Source organism: Tenrec ecaudatus, chromosome 9, assembly GCF_050624435.1.
Source record: "Tenrec ecaudatus isolate mTenEca1 chromosome 9, mTenEca1.hap1, whole genome shotgun sequence".
Classification (NCBI taxonomy): Eukaryota; Metazoa; Chordata; class Mammalia; order Afrosoricida; family Tenrecidae; genus Tenrec; species Tenrec ecaudatus.
In genome coordinates this window covers 729,671-747,921 of record NC_134538.1, presented here as the reverse complement: position 1 = coordinate 747,921, position 18,251 = coordinate 729,671, and the positions used below count along the sequence as shown (strand labels likewise).

The window sequence follows — 18,251 nt, the reverse complement described above, 5'->3', positions numbered from 1 at the left end:
TGTGAGCATGTGAGCCGCTTAGCAGCTCCATCCAGATGCGAAGTGGCTGCAGGGGCCCCCATTAGAGCCCCGGAGGAGTCAGGATCCACACCTCCGCAAATGGGCCCGCTTTCCCAGGGCCCCCTGCTCAGATCTTCCCTGGCCTCTGTGGGTTTTGACACCTCTCTGTCAGCTGGTGGGGGGCCACCTCGCATCTCGGCCGCGGATAAAAGCTCAGGCTTCGAGGTGTCCAGCCAGCCTCCCGGAGCCCACAACCTGGCCATGGCCCAGTCCTCTCCTCCGCCCATCTTCCTCAGCCACGACCCCTGGATCTGCCCCCAGGGCTGGGGCTGGGCCGGCCACTCGGACTCCACGTCGCCGGCCTCATCCTCCGACTCGTCGGGTGCGTGCCCCGGCGACAGCTCCCGCCGCCGCTCGCAGCCCGCGCCGCCGCGCCACGGCGCACGCGCGGCGGAAGGCGCCGCCCCGACGGCACCCAGGCCCGCGCGCCCCGGGCCGGCGGGCGGTCCGCGGCAGAGCGCCAGCGAGCGCGAGAAGCTGCGCATGCGCACGCTGGCGCGCGCCCTGCACGAGCTGCGCCGCTTCCTGCCGCCGTCCCTGGCGCCCGCCGGCCAGAGCCTGACCAAGATCGAGACGCTGCGCCTGGCCATCCGCTACATCGGCCACTTGTCGGCCGTGCTGGGCCTCAGCGAGGAGAGCCTGCGGCGGCGGCGGGGGCGGCGGCGGCTCAGCGACGCGGCGGCCCCTCGGGGCTGCCCGCTCTGCCCCGACGGCGGCCCCGCGCAGCCGCCGCCGTCCCCGCCGCCTCGGGGCGCGTCCGTGGGCGCCGCGGGCCCCTGGGGCTCCGCGCCCGCCTGCCTCGGAGCCTTGGCCGCGGCCGAGCGCCTCGAGAGCCGGGTCCCTGACACGAATCCCTGGGTGACACCCCCTTACTGCCCTGAGATGCAGTCATCCCCACATCTGTCCCGAGGGAGAGACCCTGAAGCAGCTCTGTGGATGTCGTTGCAAGCCTGTGCCGGGACACAGACATCCTCGCCGCCTGGGAACCCCGTCATTCCCTGGACGCTGCCCACTGCACCTGCAGAGTTGCCTGCTGTGTACCAGGTGTGGGTGTGTGTGTGTCGTCCCCAGGCTTCGATTGGAAATGGAGTGGTCTCTGGCTTGTTTTCTTGAATCATTATATTGGGGCGCTGTACAATTCTTCACAATCCATACATCGTTTGAATCAGGCATGTTTGTACATGTTGACTTCGTTCTCTTCTAGACATTTACTTTCTATTGAGCCCTTGGTATCAGCTCCCCCCCCCCCCCATCCCACCCTACCCCCCGCCTCCCCCACTCATAACCCCAGGATAGGTTGTACATTGTTACTACTTTCATCTCTCACACCCATCGCTGTCTCCCCTCCCCCAGGTTTTCTGTTCTTCCCCCAAGAGAGGGGCGTATGGTTATGTGTCTATCATTGCAATTGGTTTCCCCTTTCTCCTTTCCTCTCCCCCTCTTCCCCTTACCCTTCTGGTATCACTATTCCCGCTCCTGTTCCTGGATTCTGTGTGTCCTGAGCTCCCATCTCCTATCTATACCTGTGCACATGTTCTGGTCTAGTCTGAGGTCAGGGTAGTGGGGAGGGGGGGGGTGAGGAAGCCTCAAAGAACCAGAGGACTATTGTGTGTTTCATTGTCTCTGGTCTTAATATAGTCTCTACTTGTAATATCCCCCAGTGTTCTGATCCAACCGTGGCGAAGGGTGGAAGGATGCTCAGGGGTTATGGAATGCCCCCAGACTCTTTGGGGAGTAAAGTTGAGTTATCGCGATCATCCGTGCCGATGAGCAGTCATCGAGGCTGGAAGAGGAGGGCACTCTGCACGTGCTGTATAAGCCAGCGTCAGAAGTAGCGGGAGCACTGTCAGGAGGTTGTCTCGAAGTGCTCTTAGTAAAGAGTTGGGGGATAAGGGGACAGCACTTCTTGGGTATCTCCTGGACTTGGAACTGGCCACCTTCATGTTTCCTCCAAGCTTCATTCATTCCTGAGGTCCGTCTCGCCATAAGGATTGGGTGAATAGCCAACTGCTGTAGAACAGTTAATGTGTGTGCTGACACCATGTACGCACATCACAGCTGTCCCAACAACCCAACTTACTGGCAGAGCCGATTCCGACTTCTAGTGACCCTGTGGGAGAGAGTAGAGCTGCCCGAGGAATTCAGAGGCTGTAGCTGTTTATAGGCGCCGAGAGCCTCGTGTGTCTTCCATGGAGCAGCTGGTGTGTTTGAACTGCTGCTGGCCTTGGTGTTAGCAGCTCAGTGTGCCCCCACGATGCCTCACTGTATGGGTGAAGCGTGGATGCTGTCAGTTACTGTGGAGCAGGCTGCTGTCTCCTGGCAACCTCACCCAGCACTGCCAGGTTCCGGGTGGGCCCCCTGGTGGCGGGGGCTGTATGGACCCATGCTGTAGGGTTTCCTTTGTGTGCAGGTTTTTCTTCAGCCCCGTTTTAGAAGTTAATCGCCAGTCCTTTCCTCCCAGCCCGTCTTAGTTTGGAAGTGCCTGGGTCTGTGCTGAATCACAGCAATGTGCAGGTGTCCGCTGACCAAGAGACTGACCAGCTTCCTGGTGGTTACATAGCTAGTGAGGGGCAGAGTTGGGGTTTGAGCCTCAGAGCCAGCGTCTTGAGCCACTGTGCTGCCCTGAGTCCGTGGTCCCAGGGCTGACCATAAACTGCCAGCCATCCCGACTCAGGATCTCCCGCCCTGTGTAGGGCAGTACCCCACTAAACAGCTGTTCCTGTCCTTCTTACAGGCTGTCTCCGCGTCTCCTGAGTCCTGCCTGCCACTGGGAAGCCCACCTTGCCTGCCCCACCCACCATGCCGGAGACACCAGTCTCAGCCCCCGTGGGGGTGCTGGGGACATGGTGTAGAGGTACACCCTAGCACCGAGAACCAGGCTTCCGGCCCCACCTTCCCAATCAGTGAGGAAGCAAGCCCTCTGCAGAGCTCACACCTGCAGCTGGGCGACTGCCTTGAACTTTGGCCAGACGATCTGGGGGGTGCCCACATGGGCATCTATTAATCTCACCTGCCCCTGTAGCAGGACTGTAGCATGGACTGTGGGGCACCGCCTCAAATGGATATTTCGGTGATTTTCAAACTTCCTTTTAGCCAGGGATCCCCTTTTTCCAAGTGACTTCTCACGTGGAAGCAGTGTTTGACACCTAGGCCAAGGTGCGGACTATGGCCGTGTGCCCCAGTCCTGGACACCTCCAGCATGGCCGGTGTTCCACAGAGCACAGCTGGGGATGCTCTGGACTCTAGGCTGCGTGACCAAAAAGGAGGCTGGGCTGGGGGCCGGGGAAGGCAGGCCCCAGGCTGATTCTTGGTGATGTTGATGTTACGTCTGTACACATAAATGCTTTTTATTCTTCCTCACAACAACCACAAGAATAAAAATCTGGTTTGATCCCTCTTCCAACCTGGGTTGTATTGCTTCTGGAAAAGGTAAAGTCACCCCATCCTGTGGGTAACATGGTGCACGGCTCTTCCCACCTAGAACCCAGGCCTGCCGATGCAGGTGGCATCCTCACGTGCCCATTGGCCCTGGGTTTGGGGCTGGGCCTCCACCTGACCCTTAGTACAGGCTGGCACAGGAGGGCTGGTTGAGGCCTATCTGCCTCCTGTTTTAGCCACGCAGACAGACAGACAGATACCCGATACGGGCAGACCAGAGGCCTAGGAAGAAGCCCTGGTAAAATAGTGGGATAGGGTCAGCCAACCACAAGGTCAACGGTTCAAATCCACCAAACACTCTAGAAAGATGAGTCTGTCTGCCGCCATAAAGACTTACAGGATCAGAAGCCCCAAGGAACAGTTCTACTCTGCCCATATATATATAATTTAGCGTGCTTATAACGACACTACTACCTCCCATCCCCCCAAAAAAAGAGACGCTAGTTGTGTCGTTCTGTGCCTCAGGCCTTGTCTTCAATGCCAAGGAGAAAATATTCCTAGCTAGCAGGTGAGTGACAGGGAACTAGAGATTCCTGTCCCAAGTGTAAGCAGGGCCGTTTGTGGGCCCACATAGAACCGTGGGAGGCAGAACAAGGAAACCGTCACTTGACTGATTGTTTAGGCAGCCTGCCTGGCTTTGTGATGTCTGACTCAGAGCTTACTCCCATGGAGTCCATTCTGACTCAGAGTTGACACTATAGGTCAGTACAACTGCCCCTGTGGTTTCTGAGACAATATGGGAGGGGAAAGCCTCATCTTTCCCCGGTGGAGCAGCTGGTGGTTTTGAACAGGTAACTACAGTTGATAGATGAAATGCATAGCAGGGCTCCCGCTTTGTGATGCAACGAGTTAAAATAAGAGCGCTACTTGAATCTTGGGAGAAGGATGCAGAAGCAGTGACCCTGGAGCTGGATGTTGATGGCTTTTCAGGAGCTTGCCAAGAAGAGGGACGGTGACAGGCAGAAGAAACGGCATGAGACGTCAAAGCCACACTAGCAGAGGAGCTAACATCTAGAGCTCCCAGGAATCCCGACTCTCGGTGACCTGACCCCCAGGTGTCAGACAGCACAGAGCCCCATGCTGGCATTGAGTTGGAGCTCAGAGGTTGTGTAGACCCTGTGTGGCCTGAGAAGAGGCATTTGGCTTTTCACCTGGGGGATGGGGAAGCATTGGGAGATTGGGAGTAGGGGGTGAGCGGACCAAAGCTGCTTCATATGAAGTGAGTCCTGGCAGGGAAGGCAGCCAGGAGGCTGTTGTAACACCCAGAGGTGAGTAAAGGGGAGGCAGGTAGACCAGACTTCCCAACTCCCTCGGCTGGAAGCTATCAGCCATACATGGGGCCTCTCATTGGCAGCCCATTGTCTGCTGACCTAACATGCTGCCAGGTCGCCCTCTCGGAGCCTGTTTTCCATCTCCCAAAGCAGATACAAGTTTCCTCCAACCTTCTAGACTGTGGGTTCTGGTTCTCACCCCACGGTCTTTCCTTACGTGTGGACAGCCACAGCCAGAAGGTGGTACCAGAGCCCAGGCCCTACGGACCTGGGGCGTTTTCCACTTGGCTTTTACTTGGTGAAAAGATTCAAACCCAAGCCGGTTTCTGTTCGGTTGATTCTGACTCGTGGAGACCCGTCCTACTAGGTGTCAGTCAGCAGCACTGAGCTCCACAGGGGTGTCAAGACTGGCTTCGTGCAAGCTGATCCTCTGAGGCACCTCGGGGTGGGTCCAAACACCAACCTCTCTGTTAGTGCTCAGGTGCTTCACTGTGCCAGCCACCCAGAGGCTCCACCTGTCATGTAACCTCAGGCATTACAAAACCTCCAGAAACTCTGCTTCCTCCACTGTGAGGTACATAAGGGTAGGCCTTGTCTCTCAGGGTTATTACCCTGGGCCTACACAGTAGGTGCTCACTGATCGCTCGATGAGCTGGTCTCGACCCGAGAGGTCTGACTGATAGACCAGTGGTGCTCAAGCGTGGCAGGGGGCCTGAGCCACCTGGCTTCATGAGCCCCATGATTAGTGTCCCAAGCTGGCTCGGGAATGTATGGCTGTAATAGAATCTTCCCCAGGGTGTTCTGAGGACCAACCAGTTTTGGGAATAATGCATAGTCTCCACTCATTCTGTAGCTGAGAAAACGGGCCCAGGAAGGTGAGCAACCTCAGACTAGGGGTCCCTCAGTCTCCCGGCACATCTGTGTTGAAGGGGAGTGGTGGAAGCGCCCTAGCTCCTTCCTCGGGTGCCTGCTCTGGTAGGGATCCACACTCCTAGTCGGCTTCAAGTCTAGGCTGAGGACAGGGCTGACCCTCCGCAGCAGGAGCCAGGCTGAGTATTCTCTGGAGTCTGGAGGCCAAGTTCTCCCGCTCACCTCAGCACCTCCCTCCTTGCTTCTAGCTGTGCAGCCCCTGGGCAATACAATTAGTTAATGTGCTCAGCTGCTGACCCCAAGGCTTGCTGTTCTAATCTTTTCCGCAGAAAGGCTTGGTGAGCTCTTGAAAAACTGCTTCATCTCCAGCACCTTCTGGGCTGGCCCAGAGTGCCCAGTGCCACCACCCACGACCTATTTGAGGGCCCTACCTGGGGAAAGATGGGCCTTTCTATTCCGTAGCGTTAGCCTTGGGCACTCAACGGGCCAGTTCTACCTTGTCCTGTGAGGGCACCGAGTCAGAATTGACTCGATGGCGGTGAGTGTGAGTTTTTTGGGTCAGCATCAGTCAGATACTGAACACCAACACCGAGGCTGGGAGAAGTGGAAGGGACCCTGCCCCAGATCAAGGGCTCAGCTCACTCCTTCACCTGCTAGGATTCAACAGGTGACCCTGTGTGTGTGTGGCTGGGGGGTGGGTGGAGGGAGGGACAAGAGATTACTACACCCTGGGGCATTCAGCACCTTGCAGACAGGGAACTACTCTTTGAGATGGACTGGGCTTCTGCTCTGTGACCTTGACCTTGAGCAAGGTTCCACAGGCAGTTCTCTGGCCCTTGCTGGCTCACAGGGGGGTTTGGGGTGGGGGTGGCGAGGGACTCACTGCCTCTGGCCGGCCTGGAACATCATGAACACTGGCTTTGTAAGCTGCCAGGTGCCACATACAGGTAGTGTGTGGTTCTCGCAATCCTGCTCCAGGACAGGCCGGTCTTCCACGCCCGTACACCCCCAGGCTTTCCCTGAACTACAAAGACTGTCCTGATCCATGAGGACCCCATGAGATCATTCAGAAACCGCTCAGTTTAGTGCCAGGCACAGACACATCAATCCATGTCACCTTATCCCTGGCAGGTCACCACCACCTCTCTGCAGCCGGCACCTCCCCCAGCAGACACCTTCAGAGGGGGCTTGCCTGGAGGCTCCCAGAAGGCCAAGTGCCAGCCAGGGCTGCTGGGTGCTGGCGACAGGAAGGACTGGCTCAGAGGGGCTGGGGCACTTAATCTGGGGAGAGCCCAGGAGGCCTATGGGCTGGTGGCAGGACACCACCCTGGGGGTTGCCTCCGCCCCTTGGCCTGCCGGATACTTTGATGTGCGGATGGTGCTGGAGGTGGGGACTGTCCAGGCGCTGGCTTCTCTCAGGGGGGGTAGAGACTTGCAGGGAAGATGCTGGGTAGGCGGGGCAGGGAAGCCAGAAGGTAGGGCTAACATGATAGTAATGCAGGAGTCACCATGGGGGAGGGGGTGTTGTTGAGCAGCAGATGGCAGCTGATAACTCAGAAAAGTCAAATCTTGAGTATGAGAACCTCCTTAAACCCACACATCAACCTTAGGGTTCAGATGAGGAAACCAAGGTTTGGGGGTCTCGGGGTCCCTTGCCCAAGAAAATGGGTGAGAGTGACAAGTATCTCTTAATTCCTTCCTTGCCCTCTGGCCTTGGTGGTTCGGCTGGGCCTGGTGGGGCTGAGGATAAGGTGGGCTTCCTACAGCCTGACTCCATCAGTCAAGAGAAGCTCACGAGGTCTAGGCTGGTCCCTCGAGTCCTGTGGGCCCTGGCATTCTCCTCAGACATGGTTCTCCTCAGACATGTCTCCTCAGACATTCTCCTCAGACATGCCCACGGCCCCATTTCAGGAGCCTAACGCACCTGCCTCCCAGCCTCAGCACAGCCCTCCCCATCAGCTACTCTTGCAAACCATCACCTTTTCAGTTGTGTGGCCACCGCCCCCCTTTCCAGGGTGCTAACTGCAGTGTAGGGGGGAAGGCTCAGCAGCACCTTGCTGCTCTTCCTGCTCACTGCCAGTGTTGACTCATAGTGACCCCCTGTGGGTTTCTGACTGCTGAAGGGAGTCGAAAGCCCAGTCTTTCTCCTGTGTTGCTGGTGGTTTTGAACTGGCGACCATGAGGATCGCAGCCCAATGTGTGACCACCACTACACCACCAGGGCTCCATCCTCCTCCTCCTCCTAAACTGGTGCAAACCCAGCTTCTCTTCGGAGCTCTGGAAAAGTACTCCCTCCTCCAGGCCAGGGCAGGCCCTGCTTTATACCCAGTACCTCACAAGTCAAGCGTGCCACCAGCCTGTCAGGTCTTCAGGGCTCCCCAGCACCCTGTGCCACCAGGCAGAAACCATTGCCCACCTCTCTCCTCCTATGCCCTTGGGTCCTGGACCCCTACTGACCTCCTTGCACACCCAGATTCCCTCTGACCCAGTGAACAGCAGACTCACTCCTGAGCTTAGTTGTGAGCCTAGAAGCTCATCTAGAAATTCTTTATTTACATTTTCTCTTAGAAAAAGATACACAGATCTGGTGCCCTGTTGATTCTTCAGGTCCTTTATGAGAAGGCCGCTCATCTGGCCCTGGAGGTGGTTTTCCCTGAGATCAGCCGCAGGGCTCTGGGCACGGGGCCACCAGGCTAGCGCCAGGGCAGTGTTGGCACAAGAGGCAGGGGCTAGGAGGTGCTTGGACAGCCTGGCCAATGGAGTGAAGAGACTGTGGACTGCTGGGACTGACACACAGGGCAGGCGACTTTAAGGAGCAATGTCTTTGCTATTGTCTGTGAACCATTTGTACACCGCTTCCTTGTTCTGGTTCACCCATTTGATGTTGGCTCGCGTCTTCTCCAGGGCTTGCTCCAGGGCCCGAGTACCTGAGCCAAAGCCGGTATCCATGTTGTCCTTCTTGAACTGCTCCAGCTGCCGGCCAAGCAGAGATTGAGTCACGAGTGGTGACTAACACAACCTCGTGGAGAGGCTTCCCACTACACCAAGGGGCCCCCAGGATGGACACTGCAGACTGCCCCGCTGGAAAGGAGGAGCCAGTTTCTTCTTCTCTCGGTCAAGACCGCCCTGTGTGGAAGCCCCGGCAGGCACCACTGAGACCCTTCTGACTCATGGCGACCCATATGTGTCAGAGCAGACCTGAGCTCAACAGGGCTGTGCAGGGCGCAGATCTACACGCCTGTCATCTGAGACACCTCGGGGGAGGGGGGAATTTGAACCAGGCTTTTGACGCCTGTCTCGGGGTCAGTGTGGCTCACAGATGTATTGTGCCTTCGTTGTGTGGTTCCTGGTTGGGTCACTCTGCAGTTTTTCATTGATTTCCAATCTCAGCCTGATCCACAGAAGACCGAGGGGCATTTTAAACAGACACCACAAGGAAGCAATGAGTCAAATCCAAATTGGGGGTGGGGGGGCGTGTATATGGCAAATGACTCTGCTGCCCTATCCGCGAATGGCTTTTATTTTTAAGGGCAGGCGGGGAGGGCGCCTTGTTGAAGTAAAACTCTATTTGCAGACGATAGGATCTCATGTATGGGAAATCTTATGGAATCCATAAGAGAACTGTAAACGCTTAACGCTTATCCACAAGTTCAGCAAGCAAGCCTGATATAAGAGAGCCACATAAATCAGTTGTAATTCTATAGACAAACAATGAAAAAGCCAAAAAAATGAAATTAAGCAAACAGTAGTACCAAAAAGTGAGATAAAATACTTTGGAATAAATTTAACCAAAAAATGTAGCACTGGCATGTTGAAATTTATAAAGGATTATAATAAACTGAATACCTAGTGAGATAGTTCACTGTGCCAGCCTGGCAGATAAACACAAGCGGGATTAATTGAAGGGCGGAGAGATAAGTGGCTCAGTGAGCCTCGCCTTTCTTGTCTCTAGCTCTTTAATCATCGGACCAGTGTGTGGCTGCCTTGCTTGTCCTGTGCCTCAATGTAAAGGGCGCACTAGCTGTGGGACGCCTAGCCTGTGGACTGTGTCGCTGTAAGTTGAGATCCCTTTAAGACCACTCGATTGAAATTTACATCTCTTGAACTGGGGACTGACAGTTGGTAACCTGCCTTGCTGTTTGCTGCCTGTGCTGGGATAGCCTAGCTCGCTCTCTCTCTATGGTCCTCAAGACTTGAAGGACTGCCAGTGTCTCAGACTCTCTCATGGGAGTGAGTCGCACTGAGCCATTGGTACTCCTTTATAATTTAACTGTTCATTTCTCGTCTTATATATTAATCTGTTTATAATTTAACTGTTCTTATATTATATAGCTATCTCTTTATAATTTAACTGTTCATTTCTTCTGTTATATATCTATCTTTATAAATATATATATAAAATTATCAGCAATCTGGTTTTCTCTCTCTAGAGAACCCTAACACACCTAGATAAATGGAAAAACATCATGCTCAGGAGTTGGAATATTTAATATGGTTAGATGGTTATCCCCTGCAAATTCATCTCTAAGTTAAATGCATGTTCTAAATATTCCAACTGCCTTTTTTTTGGGGGGGGGCGGGTTAGAAATTGTTGGGCTGATTCTAAAATTCACATGGAAGTGCAGGGGATCTAAAATAGTCGAAAAGAAGGACAAAGTCAGAGGACTCAAACTTACTTCCCAATTTTAAAGTGGCCTACGAAGCCACCGTACTAGAGACTGGAACTCGCATGAGCTAGATCACCGCATGGGGAGGCCAGAAATAAAGCCCTACGTGTATGGTGATGGGTTTTCACCAGGAGGCCAAGTCCATCGTCTTTTCAACCAAAGGACAGCTGTTTAGCCACATGCAAAAGTTAGACCCCTCCCTCACACCATTTACAAAAATAGCTCAAGATGGAGCAAAGACTTACATGGAAGAGCTGAAACTATAAAATTCTTAGAAAAAATGTAAATATTCACTGAAGCGGATCATCGCGTCTTTTCTCTCATGGAACATCCATGTACCTATTTTTGTGTGAACACGTTTTCACCTAAAAGCCCACCTACTGCATGATTCTATTGTATGAAATCTCCAGCATAGGCAAATCCATAGACACTGAAAGTAGACTAGTGGCGGCCAAGGGCCTTGGGGATTGAATGAAAATGGGTACAGAGTTTCTTAGGGGGAGGTGTTTGAGATTTTAAAAAACGTTCTGGTTTTGGGCAACAAATCACTGAATTGTACACTTTACAAATGGCTGATTCTATGATATATTAACTACCTCTCAGTTTTAAAAAGAGGTAAATCAACTTAATGCAATGAAATGACCCTGCCTTCTGATTCAAATGTATCAATTGAAAAGCAATTTTCAAAAAATCTTCGAAAAATTGAAAATTGTGTGTAAGAAGATAGCAAAGATGGTATTTTCTTGGGTTTGCTAATGACAGTGTAATTATGCTCAAGAAATTCCTTTATTCTAGATATGACTAAAGTCTATACAAGTGAAATTGTGTAATATCAGTGATTTGATTTTTAAATGCTCCACACCCCAAAAGTATTGGCCAAATATTAAAGTGTTGAGAGTTGTTGGATCTGGGTACTTGGAGGTATGTTGTAATATTTTTCTCATGAATTTGTGCCTCTACAAAATATCTTAAGATTTGTTTTTAAATGAATTGCCCACATCTTAAAAGTCTGTAGGTTTCCAGTTTCTCATGCTGGCCTGTGGTACAGTTATAGCCACACTTACTGGGTGCTGGGTGGAGGCTGCCTGTTAGGCTGGGAACCTGGCCCAGGCCTCAGGGCTGGACAGCTTCTTACCTGCTGTAGCTCATACTCAGTGGAGAATCGTCGAGTCACTGCCTGGATGAGGTTGGAGAAGGAGAAGGAACCACCGCCGTAACTGCAGGATGAGGGGAGAGGAGGTGCGTATGCAGGGTTGGGGCCTGATGTCCAAGGACACACCCCACATACGACCCCCAGAATATGAGGGAACCAGACTAGAACTCCCTACCCTTTCCTGGAGGATGCTCCCCTGGACCATACTCTCTGCCCCCCTGCACACTGACCACCCTCAGAGCCCTCCAGTCTGGGCCCTCGACGCCTCCAGGTATCCTGTCTGCACACTCACTCTTCAAAGAGCTTCTTCCAGTTGCTTCGGACAAAGTTCCAGACCAGATCTTGCCCAATGACATTGCTGGCAATGCTGCTGATGGTGGAGGTGGCATCTTGCTTCCGGATGAGGTCAGGGTTTAGGGTGTAGCTCAGGTACCTGTGAGGGCAGGATGCACGGTTAGAAACCACGTCCAGGAAAGAAGTCAGGACCCAGAAGGGAGTGGCTACACTAATGGGCCTTTGAAGATGAAGGAGGAAATGGAGGGAGGCGGGAGAAAGGAACTGAAATCTTGACCCTGGGCACCACTTGGCCCTTCTTTACTGGAGTGCAGGTGATGGGAAATGAGGGATGCACTGGGAGCTGGACACCCTTATCCAAGGGCATGCAGGGGAGGGGGAGGTGCCTTGTTGGAGTCCAGGGAGACTCCAGTTCAGCTGCCCCCAAGCCTGGACTGAGAAGGAAATAAAGTCGTCTTTAGGCAAAGGTAGGGTAAAGAAACCACAAATACTTGGAATCCTGACCCAATGTTTATTCAAGGTTCCTGATCTTAAGCAAATCGTTTGTGTCTCCGAGCCTCGGAATCGTGGTCTGTAAAATGGGGGCAACACCGCCCACACCTCTCAGGTCTGAGTGTGAGGAGTGTGGGCGTGGCAGCCCAGTCCTCACCTGTTCAGGATCCACAGCTGGTTGCTACAGGCCAGGGCTGAACGGAGTTTGTCGGCCTCAGTCACCACCGTGGCCTTTCGGAACTGGTCCCAGGCAAAGTTCCACTCATCCTCCCCGCCCAGGGCGATGGCATTGCAGTAGACCGTGGACCGCAAGTTGGGGTCAATCCTAGATGCAGAAGCGGAGTCAGGGAGGTCAGGGACAGGAGCCTGAGAGCAAGGCTGAGGGCCAGGCAAGGCCCGGAGGAGGAGCAGGGCCTTACTCACGTGTTATTATCCGGGTTTTTCATCCAATCGGCAAAAAGGCCTGAGACCAGGGTCTGACACTCTTCAAGCCCATTGGAGCAGGCCGTGCTGACGGCATTGATCTCGTTGTACCTACCCCAGGGAGGGGGTGTGGTCAGCACCCTGAGCTCCAAGCCCAGTAAAGATTCCCCTCCTTCCACAACTGCAGGCAAGAGGAGGGCCTGGGCTAGGCCACAGCCTCAACCCATCCTCCTCGTGCCCCCCCACCCCACTTCCTTTGTGCCTGGGGCCCGAACCAGCCCCGGTGCCAACCCCTGTTGCTGTTGACTTCAAACCAGTGAGGCGGCTTTGGTGCTTGTATGAAGGTGTCGGGGGACCCACAGACTGCACAGAACCTCACAGAGGGCCCCTTCCTTCCCGCCCATCACGCCCACCCTGGCCAGGGTGGGAACTGCCCCGACTTGGGCGGCTGGGTCCCTCCAGGCCTCCAGACCCAGGCAAAGTCACACTCACTGTTCCATCAGGCTATCGGGGCGCTGAGTCCAGTTACTGGTGAGAATTTTGAAGTACTCGAAGAGGGGTTTGACCTGTTTTCTCAGGTATTTCTGTGAGAAAGAACACACGAATAACTTCAAAGCGAGGACTCATGCTGGACGTGAGGAATGCCCCCTGGAGAGGGGCAGGTGCCAGCAAGAGGCAACAAAGCCGGGGCACGGAGGGCTTGCCCACAGCCACGTGTGCTAGATTGTAGGCAAATGGAGTTTTCTCCCCCCCAGCAACCTCAGTTGTCCTAACATTCTAAGTCTATGCACCGCCATTTCTTAAAAGAATGTGTCGCGTCCCCACCACCCCCATCGCCAGTATCCCCTGCTTATTGCGCCACCGACGAGCACACAGAGAAGAGACAGAAAAGCTGCCGAGTGGCTCACTCAGGCCCCGGCGCCCGTCTGTGCGCTGCTAGCGGATTTACTTGGAACAGCTCCAGGTGTGCATACTGCCCCTGCTCCCTGAAAATGCCAAGTCCTGCCTGGTCTTGTCAAGTCCCTTGGCTAACCCTGATTCCTCATGGCAGGTGGACATCTGTGCCCGCCTGGGGCCACATCCAAATGCACAAGTACAGCCCTGAGAACAGAGACTAAACAAGAAGGCAACTGGGGACGAGATGGCAGCCCTGTTAGACATGTGGAACACAGAGAGAAGGTAGAAGGGGCCCACTAGATGGTGGGTGGGTGATGCAGCAGCGCCCTGCAGAGGGTAAATGCCAACAGAACATGCCATGAAGAGCCCTGGGCAGGATTTCGAGGAGCCATCCAAGGTGGGCAGGGGTTACAAACAGCAGAGTGGACCTGAAGCCTGTAGAAGGAATAATTGATCCCCAAGTCCCCACTCCACCTCCTGCACCCCCCTCTGTCCTTCCAAGAGAGAAAGCAAATCAGAAAGGCCCAGGTCCTAAGGTCAGCAGACATAGTTGGGACTAGTCTGCAAAAAGTAGGAGCCCTGGGGGTGTCGTGGTTATGAGTTGGGCTGTGATCCTCATAGTCAGCAGTTTGAAACCACCAGCAGTTCTGTGGGAGAAAGATTGGACTTTCTACTCCTGTAAACAGTCTTGGAAACCCACAGTGGGTTGCTGAGTCAGCACTGATTTGATGGCAGTGAGACTGCAAAGAGGGTCAGAGATGAAAGTTGGTGTGCTGAAGGATGGAATCCCACACTGAGCCCCACCAGTTTCAGCTCATGCTTTAGAAAAAGTCTCTACTAAAAACACCCTGAAGACTAATTTGGGGGGTCTCTCAATGAACAGCTCCTTGGCCACTTAGTCACTCCACAGTGAGATCACCAGCTGACCAAATGTACCCTCCATGGGATTTTCTTTCTTTTTTTTCATATATATATGTATATATATTTTATTGGGGAGCTCGTACAACTCTTACCACAATCTATACATCCATCTATTGTGTCAAGCACATTTGTACATTTGTTGCCCACATCCTTCTCAAAACATTTGCTTTCTACTTGAGCCCTTGGTATCAGCTCATTTTTTTCCTTCCTCCTCACTTGCCTTCCCTCATGAACCCTTGATAATTTATAAATTATTATTATTTTGTCATATCTTACACTGTCGGCCGCCCCCCTTTTCTGTTGTCCGTCCTTCAGGAAGGAGGTTATCTGTGGATCCTTGTAATTGGCTCCGCCTTTCTACCCCACCCTCCCTCCACCTTCCCAGTGTCACCGCTGGTTCTGAAGGGATCATCCGTCCTGGTTCCCTGTGTTTCCATTTCCTATATGTACCAGTGTACATCCTCTGGTCTAGCCACATTTGTAAGGTAGAATTGGGATCATGATAGTGGGGGACGGGGGGGGGGGGGAGGAAGCATTTAAGAACTAGAGGAAGGTTGTATGTTTCTTTGTTGCTACACTGAACCCTGACTGGCTCATCTCCTCTTGAAACCCTTCCGTAAGGGGATGTCCAGTTGCCTACAGATGGGCTTTAGGTCCCCACTCCTCACTCCCCCTCATTCACAATGATAGAATTTTTTGTTCTTTGACGCCTGATACTCCTCCATGGGTTTTTCAATCACTTTTTACCACTCACCCTCAAATTCAAACTCAAACGTGAAAAAGGAGAATGGAACAAACAGCAAGCACAGAGGAAAGAAGTCAATGGGAGAAAAAAGAAAACTTGGTAAAAGCCAAGAGCCAAAAAAAAAAAAGTTGCATGGGATGCTGAAACCCAAAAGAACACTTGGAAACTGAAGAATGTTCCGGGAAACAAAATCTTAGGGAAGAAGGAAATGAAGTGTGAGTCGAGGGAATCTCCCAGAAAGCAGAACGGACAATGATACAACGTGATCATGACCGTGAGACACGCTACAACATTGGTCATTGGGTCCGCTCGGGTCACAGACATTAAAGAACACTCACTCTAGAAGCCCGTGAGGCCAAATCTTTCAGCGCAGGGGCCTTTTCTATGCCTTCTGAAGGTGCTCATTTCCCATATAGCCAATCTGCTAACTTTGCTAGCAGTCTCAGGGCCTCATCCAACCTCCTTACCATAGTACCTGCTCCCTTCACCCTGAACCAGTCTTGTCCTCTCACCAAGTTCCCAGGCCTGTCCTCATGGAGGACTTGAATTTGCATTCCCTTCCCAAGTGAGCACTTTCAGACTCTCGGGTAAACTGGTCTGTGAGCCCTTCCAGCCAAGCCCCTTCCTCCTACCTTCATGGGGCCGTAGACTTCGGAGCGGTCAAACATGAGCTTAAAGTAGCTCAGGCTGCTCAGGGCGGCCTGCCAGGGCATGTACTCTCTTTCCCGGTCCAAGAAGAGGGTGTTGTCCAGAGCCAGGGTGACCGACACTATTTGGGCACTGGGAACAGAGAAGGCCCAAGTTAGCACATCCAGCTGCCCACTCACACTCTGCCAGGTCCACCCTGGAGCCTCCAGGGGTCCCAGAGCCCCAGGTCGTGACCTAGCTCCAACACCCACCAGGATGGAATAAAGGACATGGAGGCTGGATGGTGTCCCATTTTACAGGTGAGGAACCTGAGGTGCTGAGAGGTCTGGTGAATTGCCTAAGGCAGTGGTTTTCAACCTGTGGGTCGCAACCCCCCTTTTTTTGGGGGGGGTGTCAAAAGACCCTTTCACAGGGGTTGCCTAAGGACTTCGGAAAACACATAATTCCGATGGTCTTAGGAACCGAGACACCGCACCTCTAAACGTCTCCAGGTGGGTCTGCCCTCATACGAGTACCCGGTGTGAAGACTCTTACCCATGCTACACCATGCTTCAAGACAAAAGTTCATTTACGTGTAATTAGAAATAAATCGTTCGCAATGTAGAATTCCATATTGTTTTGTGATTGATCACTATGCTCTAATTATGTTCAATTTGTAACCATGAAAATACATCCTGCCTATCAGATGTTTATACGATGATTCATCACAGCAGTAAAATGTAAAACAGTGATGAAGGAGCAACGAGGAACTGCATGACAGGGTCACGGCGTGAGGCAGGTGGAGCACCGCTGGTCTAAGGGCACACAGCCCATAAGAGAGCTGAGCTTTACCAAGGGAAAGGCCTGTGTGCTCCGCTCCGCCCTCCCTTTCCCAGGCTTGCTCTGCCCTCTGGGCCTTCCTGCTCTCTTCCTCCTCGCCTGCCTGTGACCATTGTTCAGGTCTATGGGGGACAGCGGTCATGCCAGCACCGAACACTTTGCTGGGAGCAAAGCAGATGCTTAATACAAACGTGTTCATCCATGCTGCAGCTCCCCCTAACCCACCATTCCAGATCCTCCCAGCACTGGACGGGACCGCCTTCAGGCCCAAATCTTGGTGCAGTGGGGCCCAGTGAGGCCTGGGAGTTGGACAGTCTTGTGCCTGGTTGGGGGTCATGCGCTACTGTGTGAGCTCAGACAAGGTACTCCGAATCTCAGACTTCTCTTCTGTTAACTGGGGATGATCTTACTTTTGGTCTCAGGGCCAATGAAGACTACAGGCGTGCTGTGTGGGAGGGTGGGGGATGAAGTAAGGCCAGCCGCACTGCCCACACCCAGTCAACATAGCAATAGGGGAGGGAGGTGAGAACTCACCTGGCCAGGTTGAAGGCGTCATTGATGACTTGGGCCCGATTGATGACGGGGATGACCTAGAAGGGGAAGCAGTGGAGACCTTGTGGTAGGGACAGGTCCTGCAAGCTACTGCCTGGAGCTGGGCTGGGGCTGGGCTGGGCCTGGGACTGGGCTGAGGCTGGGACTAGGCTGAGGCTGGGACTGGGCTGGGCTGGGCCTGGAGCAGGTGGGCAGGGGCTGGTCTGGGACTGGGCTGAGGCTGGGACTGGGCTGGGCTGGGCCTGGAGCAGGTGGGCTGGGCCTGGGACTGGGCTGAGGCTGGGGCTGGGCTGAGGCTGGGACTGGGCTGGGCTGGGCTGGGCCTGGAGCAGCTGGGCAGGGGCTGGGGCTGGGGCTGGGGCTGGGGCTGGGGCTGGGGCTGGGGCTGGAGCTGGAGCTGAGGCTGGGGCTGGGGCTGGGGCTGGGGCTGGGACTGGGGTTGGGGCTGAGGATGCGGCTGGGCTGGGCTGGGCCTGGAGCTGGGCAGGGGCTGGGGCTAGGCTGGGCCTGGAGCAGCTGGGCAGGGGCTGGGGCTGGGCTGGGCTGGGGCTGGGGCTGGGGCTGGGGCTGGGGCTGGGGCTGGGGCTGGGGTTGGGGCTGAGGCTGAGGCCAGGACTGTCTGGGGTTGAGGCTGGGCCTGGAGCTGACCAGGGGCTGGGGCTGGGCTGGGGGTGGGGGTGGGGCACGGCAACACTCACCAAGGGATTTGTCTGCAGCTGATTCTGAATCATCTTCCAGTTTTTCTCATCATAGTTCACCTGGTAGTAGCCCGTCACATTGATGTTCAGCAGGAGCCATTCATCTGTTGCGGTTTTGAACTCATTGTTCTGGGCTGTGAGGAGAGACCAGAGCTGAGTGAGGCTTGGGCTACAAGCTGACCCCCAGCCTCCTTTCTCCCGGTCTCAGAGAAAGGACCTTCCATGCCACCAGCTTGCCTTCAAAACCAAACCATTCAGACGATTTTGCCATGAAGAGTGGGCGAATGAAGGTGTGACGACTGG

General features: G+C 54.1%; 2 protein-coding genes across 2 annotated transcripts in view; one reads left to right on the top strand and one right to left on the bottom strand.

Moving 5' to 3' along the window:
- Positions 1-261: 261 nt before the first annotated feature.
- MESP2 (mesoderm posterior bHLH transcription factor 2) lies at positions 262-3,457 on the top strand. The gene is made up of 2 exons (XM_075557831.1): positions 262-1,104; positions 2,795-3,457. Exons 1-2 carry the CDS (start codon positions 262-264, stop codon positions 3,062-3,064), a joined length of 1,113 nt encoding a protein of 370 aa, XP_075413946.1. The 3' UTR covers positions 3,065-3,457.
- A 4,750-nt stretch (positions 3,458-8,207) lies between these two features.
- The window catches only part of ANPEP (alanyl aminopeptidase, membrane), a 36,115-nt gene continuing 26,071 nt past the window's right edge, over positions 8,208-18,251 (bottom strand). Inside the window, exons 13-21 of the mRNA XM_075557447.1 lie at positions 17,949-18,082; positions 17,233-17,288; positions 15,864-16,011; positions 13,161-13,252; positions 12,669-12,779; positions 12,403-12,570; positions 11,752-11,892; positions 11,442-11,523; positions 8,208-8,612 (exon numbers count right to left, since the gene is read on the bottom strand). Coding sequence (XP_075413562.1) covers positions 8,448-8,612; positions 11,442-11,523; positions 11,752-11,892; positions 12,403-12,570; positions 12,669-12,779; positions 13,161-13,252; positions 15,864-16,011; positions 17,233-17,288; positions 17,949-18,082 — 1,097 coding nt within the window. The 3' untranslated portion in view covers positions 8,208-8,447. The remainder of the gene's footprint in view (positions 8,613-11,441; positions 11,524-11,751; positions 11,893-12,402; positions 12,571-12,668; positions 12,780-13,160; positions 13,253-15,863; positions 16,012-17,232; positions 17,289-17,948; positions 18,083-18,251) is intronic.

Excerpts from the sequence above, each read along its gene's own strand:
- MESP2 (XM_075557831.1), top strand. The coding sequence starts at position 262 with ATGGCCCAGTCCTCTCCTCCGCCCATCTTCCTCAGCCACGACCCCTGG. Across the intron at positions 1,105-2,794 it reads AGTTGCCTGCTGTGTACCAG|GCTGTCTCCGCGTCTCCTGA; the intron begins GTGTGGGTGTGT and ends TCCTTCTTACAG.